The sequence below is a fragment of the Poeciliopsis prolifica genome, unplaced genomic scaffold (genome assembly GCF_027474105.1).
Source record: "Poeciliopsis prolifica strain line A6 unplaced genomic scaffold, Auburn_PproV2 SCAFFOLD011, whole genome shotgun sequence".
NCBI classification, from domain to species: Eukaryota; Metazoa; Chordata; class Actinopteri; order Cyprinodontiformes; family Poeciliidae; genus Poeciliopsis; species Poeciliopsis prolifica.
In genome coordinates this window covers 8,349,451-8,373,981 of record NW_026562386.1, presented here as the reverse complement: position 1 = coordinate 8,373,981, position 24,531 = coordinate 8,349,451, and the positions used below count along the sequence as shown (strand labels likewise).

At 36.5% G+C, this 24,531-nt stretch overlaps 1 protein-coding gene across 4 annotated transcripts in view; it reads right to left on the bottom strand.

Moving 5' to 3' along the window:
- Positions 1-23,621, bottom strand: part of LOC129364298 (tyrosine-protein kinase CSK) — a 42,285-nt gene extending 18,664 nt beyond the window's left edge. For 2 of the 4 annotated variants that reach the window (XM_055036855.1, XM_055036858.1), the window contains exons 1-2: positions 23,408-23,621; positions 126-209 (exon numbers count right to left, since the gene is read on the bottom strand). In XM_055036855.1, coding sequence (XP_054892830.1) covers positions 126-140 — 15 coding nt within the window. In that variant the 5' untranslated portion in view covers positions 141-209; positions 23,408-23,621. Of the gene's footprint in view, positions 1-125; positions 210-21,704; positions 21,841-23,407 lie in introns of all 4 variants that reach the window. The other 2 variants (XM_055036857.1, XM_055036856.1) reach the window with 2 other exon arrangements.
- Positions 23,622-24,531: the final 910 nt, after the last annotated feature.

Genomic DNA, 24,531 nt, shown 5'->3' with positions numbered 1-24,531 from the left:
TTAAGGCCACTCCTTAAAGTGCTCAACAGATGACTTGTATGATAAAAATACAAATGGCAGAGTCAAAAATGAGTTCACATTAGCCTGTCAGATACTGAAAGCAAACAAGACAAACAAAGCCTTACATGGATCGCAGACATGGTGAGGGGAATTTGGCAGCAGGTGTCCTTGGGCAGGCAGTGGTCACTGTTCAGCTAGTAACATCAGAGCTGTAATACACAAAAGCCAACAGCATTAGGAATCACGCACACTAAACAATATGTCAAACTCTACAGATTCTTCCAAGTACAAACTGAAATAAATTACACTATTATCCCTGTTGTCCTCCCTTTCACAAAAAAACAAATAAAAAAAACAGGTGCAAATGTGTCTCAAAGACTGTGGAAAAAAAAAATACTCACTGAGACAACCTTCAAAACAACTCTGAACTATCAGAGGGAGAAATCAAGTTTGGAATGCAGTTTATCGCAATAACTCATGTCGATGGTAATTATGAAACGATGCAGACTGAGAAAGACAGAGGAACGATTCACACCTCTAACTGGTTTACCTAGAAATTACAGGAATCGGCTGCCAATCAAAACAAGTGAAGAATTTGCAGATTCAACATAAAAAAGCTTAAATAATGGCGACCCCATTTAGTGAACAACAGATCACATTTATTTGCTGTCTTATTGAATTTCAAGGTCTTTCATTTATCCATCAAGCAAAGAGGCAATTTGAAAATGACAACTGTTTATTTTTAGTTTGACTGCTTTTAAGTTCCTGTGCGGCCATTGGTCAGGGTTGATGAAGCTAAAAATCTGGCAATTCGGTTCAAGAGACAATTTCTTGGTTAATCTGTAGTCTGCAGTTAATGACCGTAAGCAACCATAACAAGTGTTATGGTTTTCCACTTCAGAGCTAAAGTAAATGGAGCATGATTTGATCGTAATGTTGAGGGCAGGAGTTTTGCTCTTAGTGGAATAGATGCACTATTCCAGAGACAGTCTGAAATGCTTGCAAAATAAGATAAAATATTTGGCTAACTCAAAGCAGTCAGTTATCTGAATTTACAAAAAAAAGTGCATTTTCAAAAGAACAACAAATCAGAAGCAGCTCTTGAGATAACTGTAGCAGTAACTGGATAACAGCAACCACAGTGACTCCCATTCAAAGCATCTTACTTCCAGCTTGTGCCAAAAACAGGAAGTCGAAACAAGGAGGGTGGAGAAACACAAGGAGGAAGTCGCTGACGCACATTTTCCAAAGCTTTATGAAGGGAGAACTGGGTTGTATGTGGACAGCAACATGGACAAAAGTGTCTGTGGCTACATTTAAACCAATCACAACTCATCTCAACAAGGCCAGGTCGGCAGACAAATAATAGCATCTAAAACTACAAACTAAATTCTGGACCAAATATCAAAACCAAAATAGGTAGGTGCTAATAAAAAAATAAATACATAAAAGAGATTCTGAAATCTCTCGTTGCTGTGTATAATCTTTGATCCAATGGCTAAGCTTCGCAGCATGACCATATCCTGTGCTGAAACAGGAAAGAGCCTAATTGCAGACCAGAACAGATGTGTATGCAAACTGACAGAGCCAAATTTGTCTCAGTCTAGGCTGCTCCAGTGAATCCAAAGGGAACACGCTTCTTTCCTTTTTGCCCTTCTTTACTTCTGCAACACCAACTCTCAGCCACACTTGCTGGCAAAGTGGTAGAGGAGTAACAAGCAAATGCTATTCTTATCTCGATCCAAGAGTGAAGAATGCCTGCGAGCTATTCAGGAGCTTTAGCATCAAACTGTTGAAATCTTTATTCTTCAGGGAATTGAGTGGTTCTCAGTAAGGCCTTGTGACTTCTCAATCTTCTGCTGGTGAATAAAGAATCATGCTGCTTTATGTGCTTTTAAATGGAACAATAATTCTACAAGAAAATAAAACCTTGAAAAGAAGATCCAGGAGATGCAGCACAGCTGTATTTGAAACTAGGTTTATTCCAACAAATAATAGGATGTTTCAGGCCAAGTGTACAGCCTCTAGACTGAAGATCTGTATCACAAGTCAAATTTAAAAGGTTTTGGAGACCTTATTTATTCTGGAAAGACTGCAGAGATGGTGGTGAACCAACAATGTCATCATTGGGAATTTTAGAGCAAAGACACATTGCATGAACAAACTCCTAGACAGGAACCTATCCAGAAATGGGATAAAGGACAAAAGAAGGTACATTTTCTCTTTGTAAGCACTTCCGTTCTGTTTCACACACTTTAAATCTGCAGTGAAAAATTTAATTTCCTTTTTAGCCATCTGCAGGTGTTCATACAGATTGGTGATATTTATCATTTATTCATTTTCTGGACATAAAATATGATCAAAAGTTCTGATCCAGCAGTTCGTTCTTATTTTTTACTTCACAGTTTTAGGAATCGGAAACTTCCATAAAACTTGAGAAATTGACATGACCTACAAAGAGAACACATGAAAAGAATTTTAATAAAAACAGCTGTTTATAAGGATAACCAATGTACCCTTTAAAAATCCCATTACAATTGAACTCCTGCAGATTTTCTCCCTGTGTCTTGACAGGACAAGTTCTGGACATTTATTTATTGATAAAACTAAAAAGTTTTCACTCAAGCAAATCTCTGCCATTTTGAGGAGGTTACCCTATAATTTTGCTTCTACACTCACTCTGCAAAATGCCAAGTGCAAGAAAAAGAAAATATTTTAGTACATTTTCCTTTATCATGGTTCTCTGAATGAATTAAAGTTTAAACGTGAATCAAGATAGTGTTCTTATCTTCAGACTGTAACAAGTAATTCTTATAACTGAGAAACCTCGGACTGAGTCACCTCGGTCTGAGTGAGTCTCTGTGCCACGTTAATTTTAAGGCAAGCTAGAAGAGAAAGCGTCATGGAGACGTTTCAGAATACTTGTCATTGTGAAATGTCATCTTGTCTTTTATTTATGCTAGATTGAAATCAATAGCCCAGGGTAAAATTGAATTTAATGAGCAAGCATTAAACAATAACTCTCATTTCACTCAACAAAGAAGAGCATTGCATGCACAATAATTGCAACATTCCAACTGAATTCCACGACTGGTCAGCAAATGACACTATTCATTTGCAACAGAGAGACTTCTATGCAACATTCCCCATCTTCAGCAACTTTTTGTTAATGATGCTTCTGCAATCTGCTGTTTTTCAAAACCTAAAATTTAGCTTAGACTAAAATTCAGCTCTCATAAAGTAAACATTATTTTTGCTTAATGTTTAAATGAAATCATTTATTTGATCAAAAATGACAAAACATCTGAAATACGGTGCAATTAATTGTATTTCTTTAAATACCCAAACTGAAGAGTTTTATCTGCATCCCTTTATTTTCATTTCCATTCAGATTCAAATCATGGTGCATCCAAGTTTAAATCGGTTTGCTATGAAAAGCATTATGCAATATAAATCTCTGAGCCAGTGAAGCTGAAATGGTGCGCATTACAAAAAAGTGCCACAATTCAGCAAAGGAAAAAAAAAAGTAATAGACAAATTAGCACCCAATTAATTTAACAAACACCAATCAATTCAGAATTTTGGAGGATTGCATGATGCATCACTGAAGAGAACAGGTACTTAAAGATGATCTGTTCTTGAAAATAATATGCCACTGAGGCACATTAAGTTTGCACAGTTTGTAAAGAAAAAATATTTCTGGATTTTAATTTGCTGAAGGATAATATAAAGTTGTGGAAGACGTCTTAAGAAAGTCAAACCTCTAGCAGAAATTTTCTGGGGAGAAGAAAGAAATGCAGACATGGAGCTGAAAATGGAAATGTGGTAAACACAGACAAAAAAAAAAAAAACATACAGCCAAGATTTTATTAAAATTATGGAAAACTGTGCAGCCACTGAAGAAGGTAAATTAGTAAACATTACTATTCAGTAACCTATAGTTGTTTTAGACAACAAAAATAATAGAAATGCTGCTGGTTCTAACTTATTTGATTAATTTTAATATAGATATGGAGAAAATCCGTTTTAAATTTGCTAATGCTAATTTGGATAATTTATCCAGGTAAGAATTAAACAGTGATGGAATCAGGTGCATAAATGTGTTTTTTTTGTTGTGAAACATAAGTCATCTTAACCAATGTGGGTTATACTTATCACTTAGCTAGTAGACTCATTCCACTAAATGAGTCAAAGCTTACATCCTCACCTACACTTTGTCAGACCATCACAAATATGACGAGTTGTGATAAAAGTATCGCATCATGCCATTTTATAATGTAAAGTCTTTTGAAAGACATGCTAAAAAAAGTGTGAGCCGAGTCTTATCTAGCTGCATCAAGTATGGAATGACCTGGTACTTGTCCTCCTCCACTTGTTGCTGGCTGAAACAACGCTTTCCTCACAAGGAAACCAAACCCATCTACTTTGAGAAAGAATTTGGAATCGCAAGAAACATCAACTCTTTTCACACAAGGTCTGATCTGCTAATCTATACAAGGAAACACTTTCCTAACAAACAAATGGTATTTATTGAGGACATAAACCCCCTTCATTTAGCAATTCAAAAAAGCTCTTGTGCTACATGGAAGTTTTAGTGCAGTAAAGTTTTAGTAAAATCCCACACAAACAGAGTATGAAGCTTTCACCGTAGAGTGTATTGGCAACAAAGAGAAAAGTATGGAAAAGTGTGGAAAATTATGGAAATACGATCTGTCATGTATGCAAATATTCAGTACAGGCTGCCAGCAAAATGCTTACAGGGCTGAGAGTTTGCACAGAGGACAGCTTGCAACTGTCAACAACAAATGACTCGTGGCTGCATCAAATTTCCCTCTATGTAAAGCATTTGACAGTAAAGCTGCCTGCAGCAATAAAATCCAAAGATTTAAAAGAAATAAATACTCAATATTTACAGGTTATTAAATATATATTTTTGATATATAGAGCAATCTCCTTTTGAATGAGCCTGTCAGATTTAGCATTTTAAATGCAAAATTGAAGAAACTGTATTAAAAATGTTGAAAAAATGTGGCCATAACCAGACTGCATTGTGCAACTCCCATTGTTTGCATGTTTTTATTTTTGATTTGCATTACAGTGCACAGAGGTTTGTGTCAACCAGGAAGCAGGCTGTGAGAATAAGGGTCAAGTTTTGGACATCCTTAGCCTCAGTGTTCTCAAATTTCTCTCATTGGTTGAGCAGTCTCCCATCCCAGCAGTCACTACATTCACATGCTGCAGTGATCCCTGGGGTTTAAAGCTTGACTAAAACTACATTTTTATGCAGTGCTGATTCTTCTTTAAGTCAAATCTACTAAATCATTGAACTGAAAGTACCAACAAAATACTTTTAAATAGAACTCATAGAAAAAAAAAATATTCAAACATTAAAATAAACAAATAGATGTGTCCGAGTAGAACAACAGCACAGCTCTGCAAATTAGGAACAAAAAACACAATTAGATAGAGAAATAAAAGGCTAGATAGCTATACTACAAACTCATAATTCTAGACAATATATTGACCTATTACAATTAAATCCAAAAAATTCTAAGTTAACGATGAGCATAAACTATACTTTCAAATTCAGGCTGAAAAGTATCAAGCAGGCACGAGAGAGTGAAATAAATTAAGAGATGCTCTTGCTTACTCAGCCATGATGACTGTGGTTCTGTTTGCCATCTGCCACATCAAATGTTTCCAGTGACCGTCACCTTTTTTTTTTTTATCCCTGACCTTTTTGTTTAGTCTTTTGTGGGATTCTGCAGCAAGAGAAAGATAGCTTTGGCCTTCTGGATTTGGATGTTTTTAAACATTTATACTCAGTTCAAATATAGTCCAACACAACCTGAGATTTAGAGCAACAAACAAAGATGTATGTCAATGTTTTTGTTTCACACACAGTGACTGGACATGGCTCAAAAGAAAATGCATGTCTTGACCAGACACAGCAACAATATTGACCGCTTTCCTTAGGTTTATAATTCATTCCAACAAAGATTGTGTTGAGCTTTAAACCAGAAATTGCATCCAATTCCCATGAAATCTGAGCCTTGTACATCTCAGGAATAATCTGCCCGTCAACGAATCCCATATCACACAAACGGCCTTTCAAAAACATCAATGAGGAAATTTAAATGATTCTCATTTCCTTTGCAGTTTGACAGTCAATTTTTAGGATTAGTACAAAAAAAAATTACAATGAGAACATGAGCCTATCTACTTTCCCTTTTCACATAGAAAATGCATCTCCTTAACTCTGTACCTAGAAAAGTAAGCTCCAATGTTTTTTTTTTTTTTTTTAACGCAGGTAAACCAATAACCATCTAACTAATATGCCTAAAACTATTAAGAGAATTTGTAATGCATTGTAAAAACATCTGATCAAAACAGTACTGTAGTAAATTCACAGTCTACTTTGATTCAGAGGAAAACATATTTCTATATGTTCTATATGCCATAACATATTTCTATACATTATGGCTTTAATATGTCCACTTCAAAACTATACAAATGCCTGTTATACCATGCCAACAGTTAAAATAGCTTTTAATGACATGTCAGACCCCAAGTGGGAAAGTTTGGATAATTTTACTTCAGAGCATAGCTTACCCCCACCACAAGCTGTCAGTCAGCTGAGTATGTCCAAATGCAGGAAAACCGCATCACTTTTCCCCTTTAAAGTAAAATGAAAACTGGGTGAGAATTTTCCCAGTACTAAAAGAAATGCAACCATGGGTGAGTTAGGTTGCCTATTGATGAACAGAAACATTATTTACTTGGCAACTTCTCAACATCACATTACCAAACAGAAGAAAAACAATGTACTGCAGGATAAGGATTTTTCTCTTTTACTGATTTTTTCTTCCACTGTTGTGAGGAGCTGCCACAATCAGCCAACGTAAATGATCATTAATGTCAAGTTTTAAATTAAATGCTTTTAGTCGACACATTCTTTAGAAAATTATCCTCATTTATGTAACCTTCAAAATGACTGACAGCAGTTTTCTCTATATTGTGAAAAAAAAAAACCCTGACAGCAGTCTGGAGCGGTGCTTTAAAGATCATGGCTAATAAAGTGTCTGCTTTTATTGAGAAATGAATCGGGGTTGTAAAGAGTTTTACATCTTGTCAGCGCTGAAGTGGAAGACCTTCTTGTAAGGTGGTAAACAGGAGGATTGGATGCTATGTAAGATTGTCTGAAACCACAGGAGGCTACAATACATGCATGACAAGCAGCTGAAGAGACGACATCCAGTGCTACTGTCGAGGAGTAAATATCGCCATATTAGTCAGCTATATTTTATATAAATGTTTGTTTCTGGAAAGATGTGTCTGAATTAATCAATGTTCCAATTTTTTATCACATTTAGTTATGTAAAAAATATTTAAATATCCCCTTTGAGAAAAATGAATTTTCAGTTAATATAAAAAAAAGAACAAAAGTTGATAGATTAATAAAGAAAAGTCACTAATGGCAATCCTATTCCATTTAAGTTTATAAAACAATTATTTTAAAACTTTTGCTGAAACATAGCAAGAAAATACTTGCTTCTGTTCTCAATGCAATAAAATAAAACTGGAATTCTTTATTACTAGATATTAAAGATAAAAAAAGCATTTTAATGTGATGTTTTTAGCAGTAGATGTAATGCAAAAAGCCTGTATTAAGTGATATATTTTGAATGCAATATCAGAAAAATATCTGCTTCCAGAATATTAAATTACAAATCGAAACTGGTCCAATACTATTTTTTAATGACTGATAAAGCAGTGCAGGAGTGAAAACTCTCCCACCACATGGAGGCTGAAAGGTGGGGAGACAGGGAGCAACCCTCCACCCTGCCTCTCTGACGTAACAAGTGACAGGCCTGGGCTCGCTGCTGATGACAGATTATAAGAATAGGGATGCAGGAAGCAGAAGAAAGAAAGGAAGAGGGAGACAGAAGAACCCGCCCACCCATTTCACTCCCCCCCAGCCCCCTTTTGAGCTCTGGGAAGCAGAGGGGGAGGAAGGGTAGTGATGGTTGCTTATTGTTTAAGCTCTGTGTGCCGCGGTTCCAGGCTCAGCACACACTCATCCAGATCTAGCTATTTATATCCACACAATATCCATGCAGACAGAGGCAGGCTGCAGCCGTTTTCATCATCGAATACATAACGGAGACACCGAACTGAAGGGTCTGCCTGCTGAGACAGTGTCCTTTTTCTGATTATTTGTTTTTAACAGGATATCCCTTGATAAATGGAGTCTCTGTGTTTACAAAGTTATAAGCTGTTTTTTTTTTTGCTTTAAAAGCGTATGTGAACTAAAAATCTAAATTAGCTTATTAAATCATGTTGAATATAGAAAAACTGGATTTCATCCTGATCAGGTAAAAAATACCTGCTTTAGGTCTTGAGACTGGATCAGCCAATCTATCCTGATTGACTGTAATGTAGCTTGAGCTAAATAAGAACAACTGATTTCACCACAAACAATAACAAAAATGTCTTGTTTTTTTAACTCGTCTATTTCTGATATGGAAAAGAGCCATCTGCCAGATTACTCTTTCCAGTAATCTTCTACCGTAGACAACTGATTGAACTGGCAAAAAAAATTTAACCAAAGTCCACTTTAATAGATACCAGGAAGGCTTAATATTCTACATGTAGTGATTCTAGTTTGTTCTTTAAGCCATCAGCTAGTCTGGAAAATGCTGAAATTATAAAATTTTAATGGCAGTCACTTCTGCCATTATATAAATAATTACAAAGACCAGCCAACAGTGTTTCAATTAGCACTGTGCCTAGGTAGGACCATCCAAAGCTGCATTTTCTTTTGTATACTTTACATTTACAAAAACCTTGAATAGACAAATATGAATTGTGAATAGACAGGAATTCACAGCAAGAAATTTCTCATTGGCTTCAACACAATTCATCAGTGTTAATTTCATTTTATTGACAGTCCAAATCTGGCAGAGATGCTGAAGGGACACAAAGCTTAGATATGTTAAGGACAGCGGCAGAGAAAGTTAATGGTGCCATCAAAATGTAGAAGAAGCCAATAGTAAGTAGTGTGTAGGTGTTTGGGAGATGACTGGACGGGTGATGTAGTGAAACTGAGTTAGAGTTCTCAGTTTTACATTTCAGATTTGTAGAGATGTTTTGGAAGCGTTTCTGCTCCTGCATGTTTCATTCAAATAGTTAGATTACCTCCTCCTTCATATAAAAGGCTTCTTAGTCAGCCAAGAGTGTGTTAGCAAGGAAACACTTAAAACATGTAGGACCGTGAAATCTGAGGAATGGCTGGAACTACAGAATATTTAACAAATCATCTTGGAAGCCTGTAATACAATTCTCCATTTTTTTGTTGACAATATGCTAAAAAAAAAAACGCTGTCTAGCTAAACTTTTTAGTCATTTTGCCAAACATTTCTGCTTATTGTCTCCCGCACAGTTGATCTTAATACATGTTGTGCAACCTCAAACACTGTCCCCTGTGAAACACATCGTGAGGGACAAAGGGAATAATGCACTTGAACAGCAAATATAAGACAAAGAATTAAGGCAAAAAATTGCCTCTAAGATTTTGTTAACACTCATGGAGTCACTTTTGAAACCATTCCAGCTTTAGTTTAAATGAAGCTCAAACAGAGAAAAGGGTCATGAACTTCATTATCAAATGGTGAGTAAGAAATTTATTTAGACATGTAAGACAGTTTAAATTTTGATATTTGTCCTGCTGCTTTGTCAGTATTCCTATGCGTTTCTCAAAGTTCCTCTCAGTAGACTATTTTTAGCCTAGAAACTACAACTTTTTTGACAAAACATCGGATGTGCTAAAACGCTGCAATTCTGGGCTTTCCTTTCTAGACACTTTAGCTGATTATATCAGCTTTAAGCTCAAAGTTGCACAGTGTTTTCTTGTCTCTGCCATAGTTAATTAAATATCACATAACAGAATACATACAGCTCATTTAATTTAGTTTCCAGTCAGATTGTAATTTTTATCAGCGCTTTCACTAACAAATATTGGCATGTTTTGAAAAGCCTACTCTTTCAGTCCCTGATCTTTGTGGTATAATGTTTTGGGGTTTAGTTAATTTGTTCCATTACTGTCCTTGGGGGGCGTTTTGGGCGTTAGTCAGACCCCACATTTAGCATATGTGGGGTCTGACTGTGGATCAGACCAGGTGCTAGTCATTTTAGATCATGATGTATAGCATACTTTTGCAGATATACTAATTCTAATAAGTTTTATTCAAAACATTCAGCAAAACTCCTGCTTTGTTTTGTAACAACTTGTGAAAGAACACATCTGTTGCCTTATGTGGGAAAACAGCTGTAATTTACAATTTTTTGTCCTGCTGTGTAAAGGAGAGTCAGTCCTGCTTGTAGCTGCACAGAGAGTAGACAATATTATTGGAACGAAGATTTTAAATATTGCCATATCATGTGCCACAAATACAAAAGAAACTGGTATTAAGTTTAGTCATATCGCCAGTCCCTTTAAGATGGATGCATGCACAGAAGTTGCTTAACATTTTAGGGCTTGTGAAGAATAATAGAGAAAAAAGCTAGAACACCGCCTGCTGCGGATGCTGCTGTTTTCATCGCCTTCCCTTCCCCTTTGATAGCTAAGCATGACAACTCCACCATTCAGAACAGAGGAGGAGATGAGGAGGCAAAGCACGACGATGGTGACACAAAGAATCTCATTAGAGGCAGCCACAGTGGGGTGCTGGTACAATATGGCAGCAGCATTAGCAGCAACTGCAGCTTCAAATCTCTTCAATAAAAGAAGCATTCAATGGCAACAGAATGGAGAAAAATCAGACTCAGTGAGCAGAGAAAGAGGCAAGGGAGGGAGAATCTACAGGCTGGCCAGCAACTGGAATTGCAAATTGTCCTGGATCACTGCTATGGTTCAGGAAAGGGATTATAGAGATTACCTGCACAGTAAGTAATCTCAAATTGAGAAAGGGATTCAATGTCTATAGCTGCTGAAAAAAGAAGGTAGATGCATGAGATCAAGAGAGATGGAGAGTACCCTCAATGCAAGATATGAAAAAATGATGCTCACAGATGGAGAGGACAGAGGTTAGGGAAGCAAGGACACAGCAAGGAGGAAGACGAGTGAGGAGTGTAGAGACACTCTGCATCCAAGGCTCCTTAATATTAACAGCAGTCTGTCGCTTCCTGTGCCAACCATGAATAATCCAGGCTCCACCCAGCAATGCCAACATGCTAAATTATTCATTCACAACCACAGACTAGCATTAGCGCACTGTCGGGCACAGGCACATTTCCCTGCTTAAAATCAACAACATGCATGTGTTCACATGCTGGAGACATTTGTGTGCTACATGCATATTATTAATACACTCACATAAAGTAGTAAAGACATTTATTTTTCCATTTCTGACAAATTACTTTTTAAACTTCCAAAATAAATGATGCCATTAACGTGCAAAGACAACTAAAATTAAATTGCTTGAAAAAAAGGATCAGATATACACATTTGTCATTTCTTCCAACTTGGAAACAGCAGAACCTGTAAAATTATGAAAATGCTACTTTAGTGATTAATAAACACAACCAAACTGTGTTCAGGTTCAGAATTAAAACTCACCTTAAAAATAACCACTTATCACTCGTTACTGATTAAGCGGTAATAGAACAACCCAAGAGACAAAACTAACTAGGTCACTCTTTCCTTTCCTAGTCTACATTAAAATTGGAGCCTAATTATCTCGGAGGAAAACTGCCAGAATTAACCAGCCGAATGTTGCGTTTTTTAGCTTTGTTGATGATCTTGGGGTGAGTGTGTGTGTGAGAGACTCCAAACCAAGCACTGTGGTCAAATCACATCAAGTTAAGACAGCAAAGCTTTGATCAACTTCTGCAAAAACCAAAAAGCAAACCAGGAATTACTAAACAAAACTCCAAAAAAAAAAAAAAAAAAAAAAGCTGTAGGTATTATTCAGAGCTTCTTTTCGCAAGCGAAACAAGGCTTCAGGAGCGAGAAACCCCTGGATGCACATAAAGAAAATGCATGCAGCACAGGAGATACTTTCCTAATGCAGGGCTGCTTTTTGCAGAGGCACCAACTATATGTCCTGCCTGCAGAGAGAAGTGCTCAGGGAAATCTTCAATGGAAGCCTAACACAATGTGTGATGATAGCCCTGTTCACTTCGAGCTCAGTTATTGAAACAAAGCCTTACACGTGACAACATTCACACAAATTCTCATAAACTATAAACAGTCAAATCCCTAGATGACACCAAAATTATACATCAAGTATGAGATTATATATGAGAAAAAAAAAATGCTACAGTTTCATGGGATCCGGTGAACTAGAGTGTGCAGACGACTGCCAGTGCTTCTCTCTAGTTCACTGCAGGCCTCCACACGTTGCCCCGTCATCCTAGATGTTTAAACTTTGACTTCTGTTCTAGTTTTCTGTCTATGGTGTAGACAGGAAACTAGTCTACACCACTAACGATGCACACCCTGAAGCATGGGACCACTGGATGAATTTAACACAAACATCCAATACAGAAATGCACAACATCATCTAATTACATGTACTTAGAAACAGAAAGGTCCACTCCCTCTAACATTCAATAAAAAGGCCTTTAAAATGTAGAATCAGTCACATTTCTGTAGCTCTGGAAACTACCTTTTTAAAACCTTGGTATACAGCTTGGTAGTGTACAGTTCAATGCTAATCTGTACTAATGAAAAGATGTTTGATGAAATTATAAGTTGTTTCTAGGACACAAAAGGGAAACAAAACAAAAAAAACAAAAGGAAAACAAAACAAACATTTTACAGCTCAACGATGAGCTGTAAAATGATTGAAACTGAAAATATGAGAAAGGGTTCAAGGCTGGTATAATGGTTGCATTTTGATAATCATTTTCCTGCTACTTTTGGATAAATCCATATTTCAACACATTCTTACAAGACATGATAATATGCTGAGGAGGATTTGTTAGATTAAATTAATAGTATTAATTCATACATTTAGATGAAAGTAGGTACACAGTTATAAAACATTTCATCTCAGTTTTTTATGCATTGCAATTAATTTTCACAGGAAATTAAAAAAGTATGACTCAACAATGTGATGTTTTGATAGGAAGGTATCTGTAAAAAATGTGCTAAAGTTCATTCTGGAGCCCAATATGTATAGCATAATACAAACTCCTCTGAATGGAACAAAATTGAATCCAAGCAGCCAACTTCTGATGTAAAAACGGCATCAAAGCCCTTTAAGTGACCAGCAAGGAAATCATTTATATTTTAGTTTCTGACAGATTACTTTTTAAATTTCCAAAATTAATTATGCTTCAATGTTTTAGAAGGGATGTTTTAGATCCCTTCTAACCCTGACTGAATCGCTGCAAAGTCAAGCTCCTCATTTGGCACAGATCAGAAAAATGTATTCACAGGCTAACATTTATTCAAGCTGCCTCTATGACAACATAAATTAATAGCTAGGGAGTGTCTGCATGTTTTAAATGTTTGGGACGGTACTACTTTCCCAAGAGACAGAAAAGGCTTTATAGAAACTTGAGACGAGAAGCTTTATCTTCCTTCAACGACATCAGCAAATATAGCAAATGGTCTGTGAGTACGGGTTGCAAGTCACGGAAGAGTGAATTCTAAGTACCTAAATTATACCCAGGAAAACTGCATCATTGGCTGTCGGTTTCATTCACAATTCAAATTCAAAGGGTTTAAAAATCAGCAGACGCAACTAACATGCAATGATCAGACAAGGCAGGACACTCAGCACTCACTGGGTTAGAACAGAGATTTCAAACTCCAGTCCTCCAGGGCCAGAATGCTGCAACTTTTAGATTTTTCTACCTCAGCACACCTGGCTCCAATATTAGCCCATTAACAGAGCTCGGTAGAGCTTGACTGCCTGTTTGTGAGGCAATTTCATCAATTAATTCAAGTGTATAGGTCAAGGAGCACATCTGAAAGTTGCAGGACTCTGTCTGGCCCTCAAGAATGGCATTTTGTGACCCCTGGGTTAAAGACAGAATACAACCTGCTGAAATCACCAGTCCACTACACAGAACACACAACCATGTGTTCACATTTAGCAATGCACACATTTGGCTAGTTTATTACTTGCGTTGCGCAGCGCTCTGACTTCAGCCCGAGTTGTTGACAAAAGCTAAGTATTAGCAGCATAACGTCCAGTTTTAGCGCTGCAGGTGTATTTATGCAGGTGAGAGGATAGACTGAACACTGCGGGCAGCTGTGTACTAGGTAATTAACGCAAGTGTAGCTTACCAGGAAACTTATTTCATGTCATCCCACTCTCAACAAATGGGTGGCAAAGCTTATTGTGGCGAAACGTAGCTGGTAGACCCGTTTCTGTGTGTCAAAAGGTGTCAAATCCCGTCGTTAACAAACAAAAGCTTTAAATGTCTGGGCAAGGTGAGAGTTCATCTATTAAACTGAATGAAGATGAATACAGAAAACAGCTGGAGGATAGACATTTTCTATAAGCATATTTGTGAACCTGCGTCTTTATTATTGAATTGAATATAATTTCAGATTTTTGTATAGTTTTTATTCAAGTTAACTTGGAAAGTCAGCTATTATTGTTACGAGTTAATTTTCTAAACTACAGAAAAGTTGTTAGCTCAAATATGAAAAATTGGACTGATGTTGATATGCGATAGTGATATCAACATGAGTGGCCTTGAGTGGCTCTCGCTGACCACTCCAGGCCAACAGTCCTCCCTCTGTAATGAGGTTTTGAACATCACCAGTGGATGGGGAAGTTTTCTGCATCAGACCTTATTTTGCAAATGCATTTTCATCTCCCATTATGACTTTTTTTTTTTTTTTTTTTTCAAAAAAGCCAAAAAATAACGGGAGAAGTTAATTTCGACCTTGGCATTTTCCTTCAAAATGTTCGAATGCGATACTTGAAAATTACAAAGCACAGCAAGTCATTCGTGAGATTAGCATTTTCATTAAATCTCAAGCAAAACCTGATAGAAGATAGGACCAATTTAACTTCTTCAGCAAAATCTTATTTAAAAAAAATAACTATTTCTTGTAATTTAAAAAAAATTGAAGGAAATTCCACAGGACTTTTTAAAAATAAATCATCAAGTATAAACAATTCAATTCACTAAGGTTCTCAGCCTACTGTCATAACTTCAAAACAACTGCAGCGCACCAATAGAGATGAAGAGGAAGTCCAGAGTCCCCCCATCATTGCCATCACTATGGATTCATTTCCACCTTAGGATTACCGAAATAACTCAGCTGATTTTAACAGACCGTCAAATGGAGAAAACGGTTTCTTCCTGCTGACTGCATTGTTTTCCTTATACTTCCCTGACTGGTATGAGTATAAAGCACATGAGTGATCATGACGTAGGTTTGGTATGATAGTGCAAAAAATAATCATACAGTGAAACCAACTACAGCAAACATCCACATACACAGGAAAAGATGACGGTAGTCTTATGAAGGAAATCAGTAACATGACATTTGTTTGGGGATTTTCTGTTTAGGCTTCAAAAAGTTTAAACTGAAAAGTCCATTGTTAATATTATAAAACTGTCACAAAAATAAAATACAGGAAACAGATTAACCAAATAACACCTCACATGTAGGTATCAAGCTTCTAGCATTGTTGCTAGAATACCAGCAAAAGTCAAGCAGCAAGTTATGGAACATAAGATTTAATGAATAGGTTATCATTTCTGAAGACACTTTGAGCAGACAAGTTGTTGAAATATGGAAAACCTCAACAGTCTCGTGAGAAGCAAAACAAACAAAAAGCTTTAGTTTAACTATGAAACAAAGATATATACTAACTGTTTTAGTAACTGTAAAAAAAGCACCATATGAAGTAATAGAATAATTATAAGAATCCAAAATAAATGTACATTGGTTAGCAACTTCAACTTTACTGGATAGCACTGGAAAAGACTTTATACAATTTTACTACTAATTTCAATACAAGACATAAAAAAATAAAAATAAATGTTCGATGTAAACAGATTTCTACCATGTAAACTTCTTAAAACAATGCTGTTTGCATTGTCTTTGGTCTAGTCGAATTTACAAAAATTATCCATTTTTTCCTTTTTTTTCTTTACTCATTGAAAGCTATGTGATAGTCCACTAAACCCACAGTTTAAGTACTATACAGACAAAAGTTAGCTTCCAGTCACAAAGTTAGCTTCTGGCATAAAACAATAAGGAAATCCTCTTAACAAGGAGAACATTTGAGTTGGCCAAAGTACAGCCTGTCTTATCAGCATTACTCCACAAGGAAAATAATTAACCCTGATGTTTAGGGTGTCAACTGACAGCCAGATACAAAGCACAGGTGTTAAACATTAATGCTGTCTTTTAGTACTTTCTTAAAATGTTGGTGAGAATTAGAGCAACAAGCATAGTAGAGATCTTCAGTCGTTTCTGATTGATAATGGGAGAATCAGGCTGAATTTTATTTAGATTCTAAATCTTATTTTAATTTAGAATTTAAATAAATTCTGTTATGGTCATAAAAATTTAAAACAATCATGAAAACCAACTCTCCATGGTGGCGATTAAATACTCTGAATAATAAATGAGTATTTTTCAGCATATGTATTGTTGGAATTATTATTTTTCCACTATTGGTTTCATGTCAGAAGGAAAATGCAGAAAATCTATAGTGTTTAAAATATAAATAATTCATGCGCTGTCTCGGAATGACTGGTGTACCTTTTATAAATCACTTGTATCATTAATATAATGAACACCACAAAGCATTGTGATAAATGGAAAGTTCATATGAAATTTTTAGATACATGTTGAGTTTGAAGCCATCGTGGTTAGTAGAATGACATGGAAGAGTATTAATAAAATAAATGTAAAGGACTTCTGGTTGAAATATTACAACTCCATACCCAACTTACACTTGGGTATGGAGACACTGGCCGAAAGAAACCCCTAGTAATTCATATTAGGGAAGTACTTAAAATACCAAGCTTACAAGCTCCAAAAACATATACTTTCCTCTCCACAGACATTTATAAAAAGGACTTCATCTTTATTTAACCAGACCACAAGTTCTGTATTAACCTACAAAACAATAACTATATGGGAATATGTTTTTCCTTTTTACATGAGCAGTAAGAATCTACTGAGACCAGTAGAAAAAAAGTGATTTCCCAAAGCCTCACTCCCAAATATCTTCAGTGTTGAAACATAGAGCATTAACATTTTTCACTTTTCTTTTTCTAACATTACTTCAGGAGTGAAATCCAAAAATAGGTGTAGATTAAAAATTAAAGAAACGAGTCAAAACAGTCATGAAATGTTAATGATGCTGTGATTTCTTCCCCTTTCCATTTCCTTTAACCTTTCTAATTTTATCCTTGCTAGAATGCCAGGAGAAGTCAAGCAACAAGATTTGATCAGGGAAATGGGATGTAAAGCTGTCTAAAATGCCAGTTTCTAGAAATGTTACAAAGTTTAACATCACTTTCTCTGTCAGGACGTTACCAGTGGGGAAACTTCTACTGCTTAAGGGTGAAACACTAACACTCAGGGGTGAGCCTGCCATCAAAAAGATCCCCAAGCAGCCACAAGATAGACTGAGCAGGGGAGGGTACTTATAAGCATTTTACTGCGCAAGATTTTAGTCACACTGCTGATTTCCTGAGAAGGACTAGTGGTAGAATAAATTCTGTCCTCAGGTTGGAAAAGCATGGCTCAGCTTTCAAACTTTAAAATGTTTTTCACAAAGCCACTGTGTGAAAAAAAAGAGCAGGACTGGTTCTGGTTAAAACAAATCTGTAACATGTCATGTGTAGGTATCACATTTAGTGAGGTAAGGACTGGTTACAGCTTCAAAAAGTAAAACGCTGTCCTTCTGAGGCGGACAATATGACTAATTAACAAGTCAAGTCATTTCTTAGACTCAACATTAAATATCAAATCAGACTGTTTCTTCAAAACATATGGACATCTATTTAAATAAAAATAATGAATAAATTAGTAACAGTCTGCTCGCTCTGATATTTTTGCTGACAGATTGCAAATTTAATCTCACAAATTGAGACTGAATTAAAGTTTGACTAATGATCCACCATTCTGTTAGACAGTGAATGAAAATGGTCAATTTCACCCTGATCAAAATTGTCCAATAGAAATTCACTCCTTTTAATAAAATGCTCCAAGCTTTCACTCCAGTTATTTGATTCTAAGGCACTTGTCAAATAAAAACAACATAAAGATGATGGAGGCAGTAAAAATGTACATACAAGCCAAAAACAAACTAGAACAACTAACCTGATTATCTAGTTTAGAGAGCAACATGCTGTGTACCCCAAAGTCTACCTGCAATCCCATTATACCTGCTTCAGATTTGGTCTGGTTTAACAGCTGTTACTTTAAAAACATGCCACTGCCAGCTTTAAAAAAAATTAAGCCTTTAAGTGTTTCTGAAAAGGCGGCTTTCGATGTTTTTAGTTTTTGATCTCCTCAGTTCTCAGAGCCTGAGAACAAATTTCTCAGCACACCTGGACTGTCTCGCCATCATGATGAATGTTTAATACATTTTTGAGCAAAAACTTCTGGAAGAAAACTGTTGAAACCTAATTTTCTGTTTTGCTGTTCATAAAAGAGAAGACATGTTGTGGTAACTGATGAGTTTCCTAATAATAATCCCATGCAGTCAGAGAGGTTTATAATTGTCTACTTAGCATCAGTGTTTTCATTTTATAAAAGTGCACAACTGTTAGACACCCATTTGTGGAAGGTTGTTATTTATTAAAATGCAGTTAGGTTTTCAAAGTATAATTTATCTGCTTCATGTACTTCAGTGAATGGTTAAACAGAATTACACCGAATCATTTATTTTCTCTAAAATCAGTGAATCACACTGCATTGTGGGAGGGGGTGAAATGTTTACCATCATTTTTCCCATTGTACACATCTAAAACTAATTAGACAGCCAGAATATCAAGATGTGTGTGTTGTATCATATTGCAGATGCTAGTCTTTACGTATTGTAATACTTAGTAGGATAAAGTTTTAAAGAAAGGAAACTATCTGGTTGGCCAGAACAAAAATCTGGATCAAAAGCTATAAGTAAAATTTATAGACGTGTAATCTATATAGGACTGTGAGGAAGCTGGCAGCAGGCTAAGCACAATACATAAAGATTGTGATGGAGAATGGTTTTGATTTACTCACATTTCCCCCTTTCCTCTGTTTCTTTTCCATCACCATGATGTTTTCATCAATATCTGTGAGCTTTAATATTGAAGGCAAATCATCTATAGCAGTCGTGGGCATCTGGGATAGCAAAAGTTCATCCAACTGGTCAATTATACAAGTTGTACAGAGCAGTCTAAATATGACAGGCTATCAAATATTGCATCCAAGCAGCCAGGAGCAATTTCAAAAATGCTTGCAAAAAGACTTTAATAACTGCGGTTTGATTTATTCAGCAAATTCAGCAACACTTGCAATAATAGGTAGATTTTTCTTTTCGAACAAAAATCCTTTTTCCATAGATTAACATTTAGGAGGAATTTAAAAAAAAAACAATCATGATTATTGTGAACTAATTTAACTTGCTAGTACAAATTTTTGAATACTTCTTGTGTTTAACATATGCATTTTCATCCCCCCAAAAATCAAAAAATTATATACAAATGATCCTAATCGCACAGTCCCTGATGTGAACTCATCTTGGTATGTAGCAAAACAAACAGAAGAGAAGAGGGTTATATGGGAAACAGATTAGACCAATAAAATAGACCATAATTCACAGAATGTCAATAAAGAAAATATTTAGAACCTCATAAACAAGGGAGTACAGTTTTAATGTATGATGCATCCTTTTCTGAAAGAGGAAGCAGTGCAGGTGCAGAGCTCATGTCAGTTTCCATTTCCTTTACAATTCCTACTTAAGTGGACCATGACATGCTTTCCCACTTTGCATGTTACAAGGTCCATAATAAAAATGCATCAGCCATAATGTGCATGTTTCTTATCAGACAGTGAACTCTGCACGCCTGGGTGAGAGACTGTCTTTTATTTAAACTTTGGTGCTGGATGCATCTATGTAGCGTGACGCAGAGCTTGCAGGGTTAACGATATACTTTCTGTAATATAATGTTGCCCATAAATACCTGTATCCTGTTAGACTGTGCATGAGAGTCTCCAATAAATCTTTCCTTTTTTATTGCCATCGCTGATTATAAAAGATGGAGAAACATGGTGGGGGTGGGGGGGACGTGGAGGTCAGCGGGCCTTGGAAGGTTTTCAAATGAGCAATGAGATGGATTCTGTGCAGACAGAGGAGCCATTTCTTCTCTGTTAAGCACATAAGCCTGGCTCAAAGCTTGACATGAGACAGCAACATACTATTCACAGAGACAAGCCCTCTCCCCTCCCTCAAAATGGATTCAGAGCTAATTAAAAGACGGCCAACGTGAAGTTTTAGAGCAGTCTTGTGCTGCTGGCCGGACATCAACTGGACAACTCTCACCTGATGGGGAATCAGTGAGGATTACTGGCAAAGAAATGTGTGACAAGCGGCACAAAGTGGTGTTCACAGGGTTCATCTGAAATGCTTCAGCCTCTTGGGTCAAGCAATACAACGTTAAAGCTTCTTGAAACTATAGCCTTTTGACTAGAATCACAATAAAATACAAAAAGTGATAAAATGCAAGAAATCCCGACACACGGCTTGCAGTTCAGCCCTGACAGATCTGGCATATGGGTTGCTAACATGTTGCAGTCTGGTTCACCAGATTCAGAGAATAATGAATGCCAAGCCAAGCCCCTCCACTCTCCAAACAATCATAGTAATAGATTTCTCTAATAAGATAAGATAGCCACAGCTCTCATCAGCTCCCACTTAACCAGCACAGAACAAGTTGATGACATTTCATTTCATGATTTAGGCAGGAGCCTGTTACCAGTATCAAGATCTACCAAGGTTTTGTGGAGGTATGGTTTTAAAACTGCAAAACATTTGGTCCACATGGTTTGTATTAGCTACTCACAACACAGTCTCAAATTTCAGAGACTTAGACTCAATCTTGGACTCAAACTGGCAGGTCAAAAAATTAAAATGCTGACATTTCTATTCTATTAAAAGCATCAAAACTAAGAACTTCCACAATTTGGGTCAACAGACACATATGTATGCACTTACAAGCACTTCTTAGGTCAATTAAAGTCAGAAAAAAACTTAAGAACCTATGTTGTAGCATAAATAGTAATCATTCAAGTCATTTGTTTTCGGTTTTGATTAAAAGTTACAATGTGAATACCATTTTTTTTCTTTGTTTGCATGATTTACTACTTTGAAAAGACGATAACTTAAACTGGGAATCAATCTGACACAGAATTGGCTGATCAAGTCAAAAGAAAACTAGATAATTTTAACCCAGAAAACCAGAATTGGTCTATTACTATATCCAATGGTTCATAGTCTGTTTGATGATATGCAAGAGAAATTAACAAAGAGAGAACCACCCATTACTCTTAATACACAAATATTTAACAACAGCTGCCAAAATACAAGAAGTATATAGCAACTGACTACAGGCTTTACCAGAGCAGATGATCTCACGAACAAACAAACTTAAACTTGCACTGGCAGTGTTTCTCAATTCTGATCCTCAGGCCCCCCCATTCCCCTCATGTTTTAGGTGTTTACCTTCTGCCACACACCTGGATTGAATCTCTGGGTGATTAACAGGCTTCTGCAGTACTTGATGGTCATGCAATCATTGGAATCAGCTGTTCTGGAATAGAGGCACGTCTGAAACATGCAGAGCAGGAGGACCTAGGGACTGGAATTGAGAATCATTGCACTGAAGCAATTACTGTACAACAAAAACAAAATAAAAACTTGATAAAACATTTGGAAATTATTTTAGATGTCTGCTTCAGTTAATATGTCATGAAAAAAATTAATAAATGTAAAATGTTACTGCCAACATTATTAAAACAAATAATCTATGTGAAAAGGATTATACAATACAATACTTTTGTTAACTTTTTGTGTTCATTCTGCTACTAATAATAATGAAAAAGGATATTTACAACAGAAGGGTTTTGTTTGGTTGTTTTGTTTTTCTGTCAAGAGTTCAATTAAAAACAGAGCCAAGTTAGTCACTTACAAGAAACAAGCCAATCTAACCAGAACTGCTGGTTGGTCAAACCTGCACAGGCAACAAGATCTGAACAGGAAATATGGTCAAATCTGACCTACCACAAAACGCCAACATGTTAGATAAGCAGCGCAAACAGTGAGATAACACTAATCAGAAGAAATGTTCCCCGAGAACAGCCCAATGCTAAAGATCAGGTCCTGATTAATCTGCCAGTCCTCACACATGAATTGTTAGTGTCAGTCCTGTCATGGCTTGTACCAATTTGTTGCTTTCAAGATATCAGAGGTGTACCTTGATGTACTGAAAAAGCTAAACAGTGCAAAATTTGCAGGAACTCAGAAGCTTCTTTTCAGTGCAAAAATAAAATGTTTGTGAGTATCTTGTGTCCTACGTTTTAAATGGACGGAGCAATGCATTTTATTCACCCATGCTTTGCAGAAGCGATCAAACTGTAAACACAAGATTGGTTCATTTATCTGCTGCTGAAGCTTGCAGTTGTCAATTCAGAAAAGACGGCAATATGTTCAGCACAAACACAAAAGGTCGAGGTTTAACCCCATTCTAGCTCCACGTTAAAGCTACTGAACATATTGTCGGACCTGCTTCATGTGAACAAATTTGTTTACTTTAATTGTCTCACCAGCTAAACCTCAGTAAGCAGTTCTCCCCCCTTGTTTCCTGAATGTCAATTTATTTTACCCATTGCTTTAGGAATGGCGTCCCGAGAAGAAAAACAATAATTGAAAAAATCTTAACTTGTCCGAATATGGAAGCAGAGGCTGGAAAAAAGGGGTGACTCAGTGATTTGGGGTGCAACTACTGAAGCGCCAATGACATAAAATTATTAAAATAAGCACACAGAGGAGGCATAGAAATGGCTTCATTTTTTTGTGTGTGGGTGCTTCTTATTATATTGCTAACCGTATTAACAGACACAAAGAAAATGTAAAACCCAGTCAGACCTACCATCTGAACTGCTGTCCGATAATGGATCTCGTGACGTTACTGACCATTGAGCAGCAGCTAACGCTAACACTGAGCGAGATTTAAGGTTAGCTCGGCACAGCAGTGATTGGTCTTGGATCATTTCACCCCACACTGTTTGGGAAATGTAAGCTTAACACCAAACCATTAAGATTAAACCACATTCCGTGGACAGCTGCCCTGAACCTCCCCGTGGTAAAACGCTGCAGCTGCAGCAACAAACTGAGACAAAACAGTGGCTGCGCTGTGGCCAACTCACCCAAAAGATACCGCTGAGGTGTCGAGCAGATGCGGCTGGAGGTTAGCGATGAACGCCCATCAGTAAAGCTCCTGCGGTTTGGGGGCATCCAGTTTTCGCGGGGCTAATGTCGGACAATCCGAAACGTGGCTTTGCTTTGACGGCTTTCTGTCCTCTGACTGCATATGTGTGTGTTGTGTTTGTGTGTGTCTGCCAGGCCTGCAGCTGCTGGAAGGAAATGGGCTCCCCTCCGTCATCGATACGCGCATGCGCATGCGAGCAGAAACAGAACAGTGAACGGTGTGTGAGCGCGACCGCGTGGCCAACAGGTGAGCGTCAACTGATGGCAAACTTGTTACTTGATTTCAAAACATTTTCTATACCATACCAGCTCAAAACAGGGCATATGAATGTTTGTTATTATTATTATTATTATTATTATTATTATTATTATTATTATTATTATTATTATTATTATTATTATTATTATTATTATTATTAATGATAATACATTTGAAAAGGGGGATATTGATGTCTATTCAGGAATATTTACTCGCTTAACCAAAATCCAGTCTACTGCAACACAAAGGACACCAGACAGATTTTAAAACAATATTACAGAACACTGATTAGTCCAGTTCTCAAATATAGAAAAAGTATTGCAAAATTACCTATGCATACCAAAACAGCACTTCTCTGGAGGAGATGCTTTGATACTACAGCTCAGGTAGGAAATGTTATTGATTAAATGTCTTCCAGAAATTAAGCTTTTGAGTAGAAGTGACAAGAAATAAAAACTATTGTTTAAAGAAATTCATCATAATTCATGCCTCAAACCATAATGCTTTGTTCATATACTATGATGTACATTTTAGGACATTCTCATGTCTCAGGAAATCATCCTCATCTGACGCCGTTAGAACAAACTGTCTCAAATTGATTTTTACTTTCCCATTAATGTCATATCTATTATTGCTTCTGGGAAAAATAATTGATGTACCAATTTTACCACTTGCTTTGAATTAGCCTATTCAAGGCAAATGAAATTAGCCTTGAATAGACATCCAAAAGTCCTTGTTTCTTTGTTTTTTTATTCCCTGCGTGGATTTAAAATGTTTCATGTCTTACGATCCTGGGTATTTTAT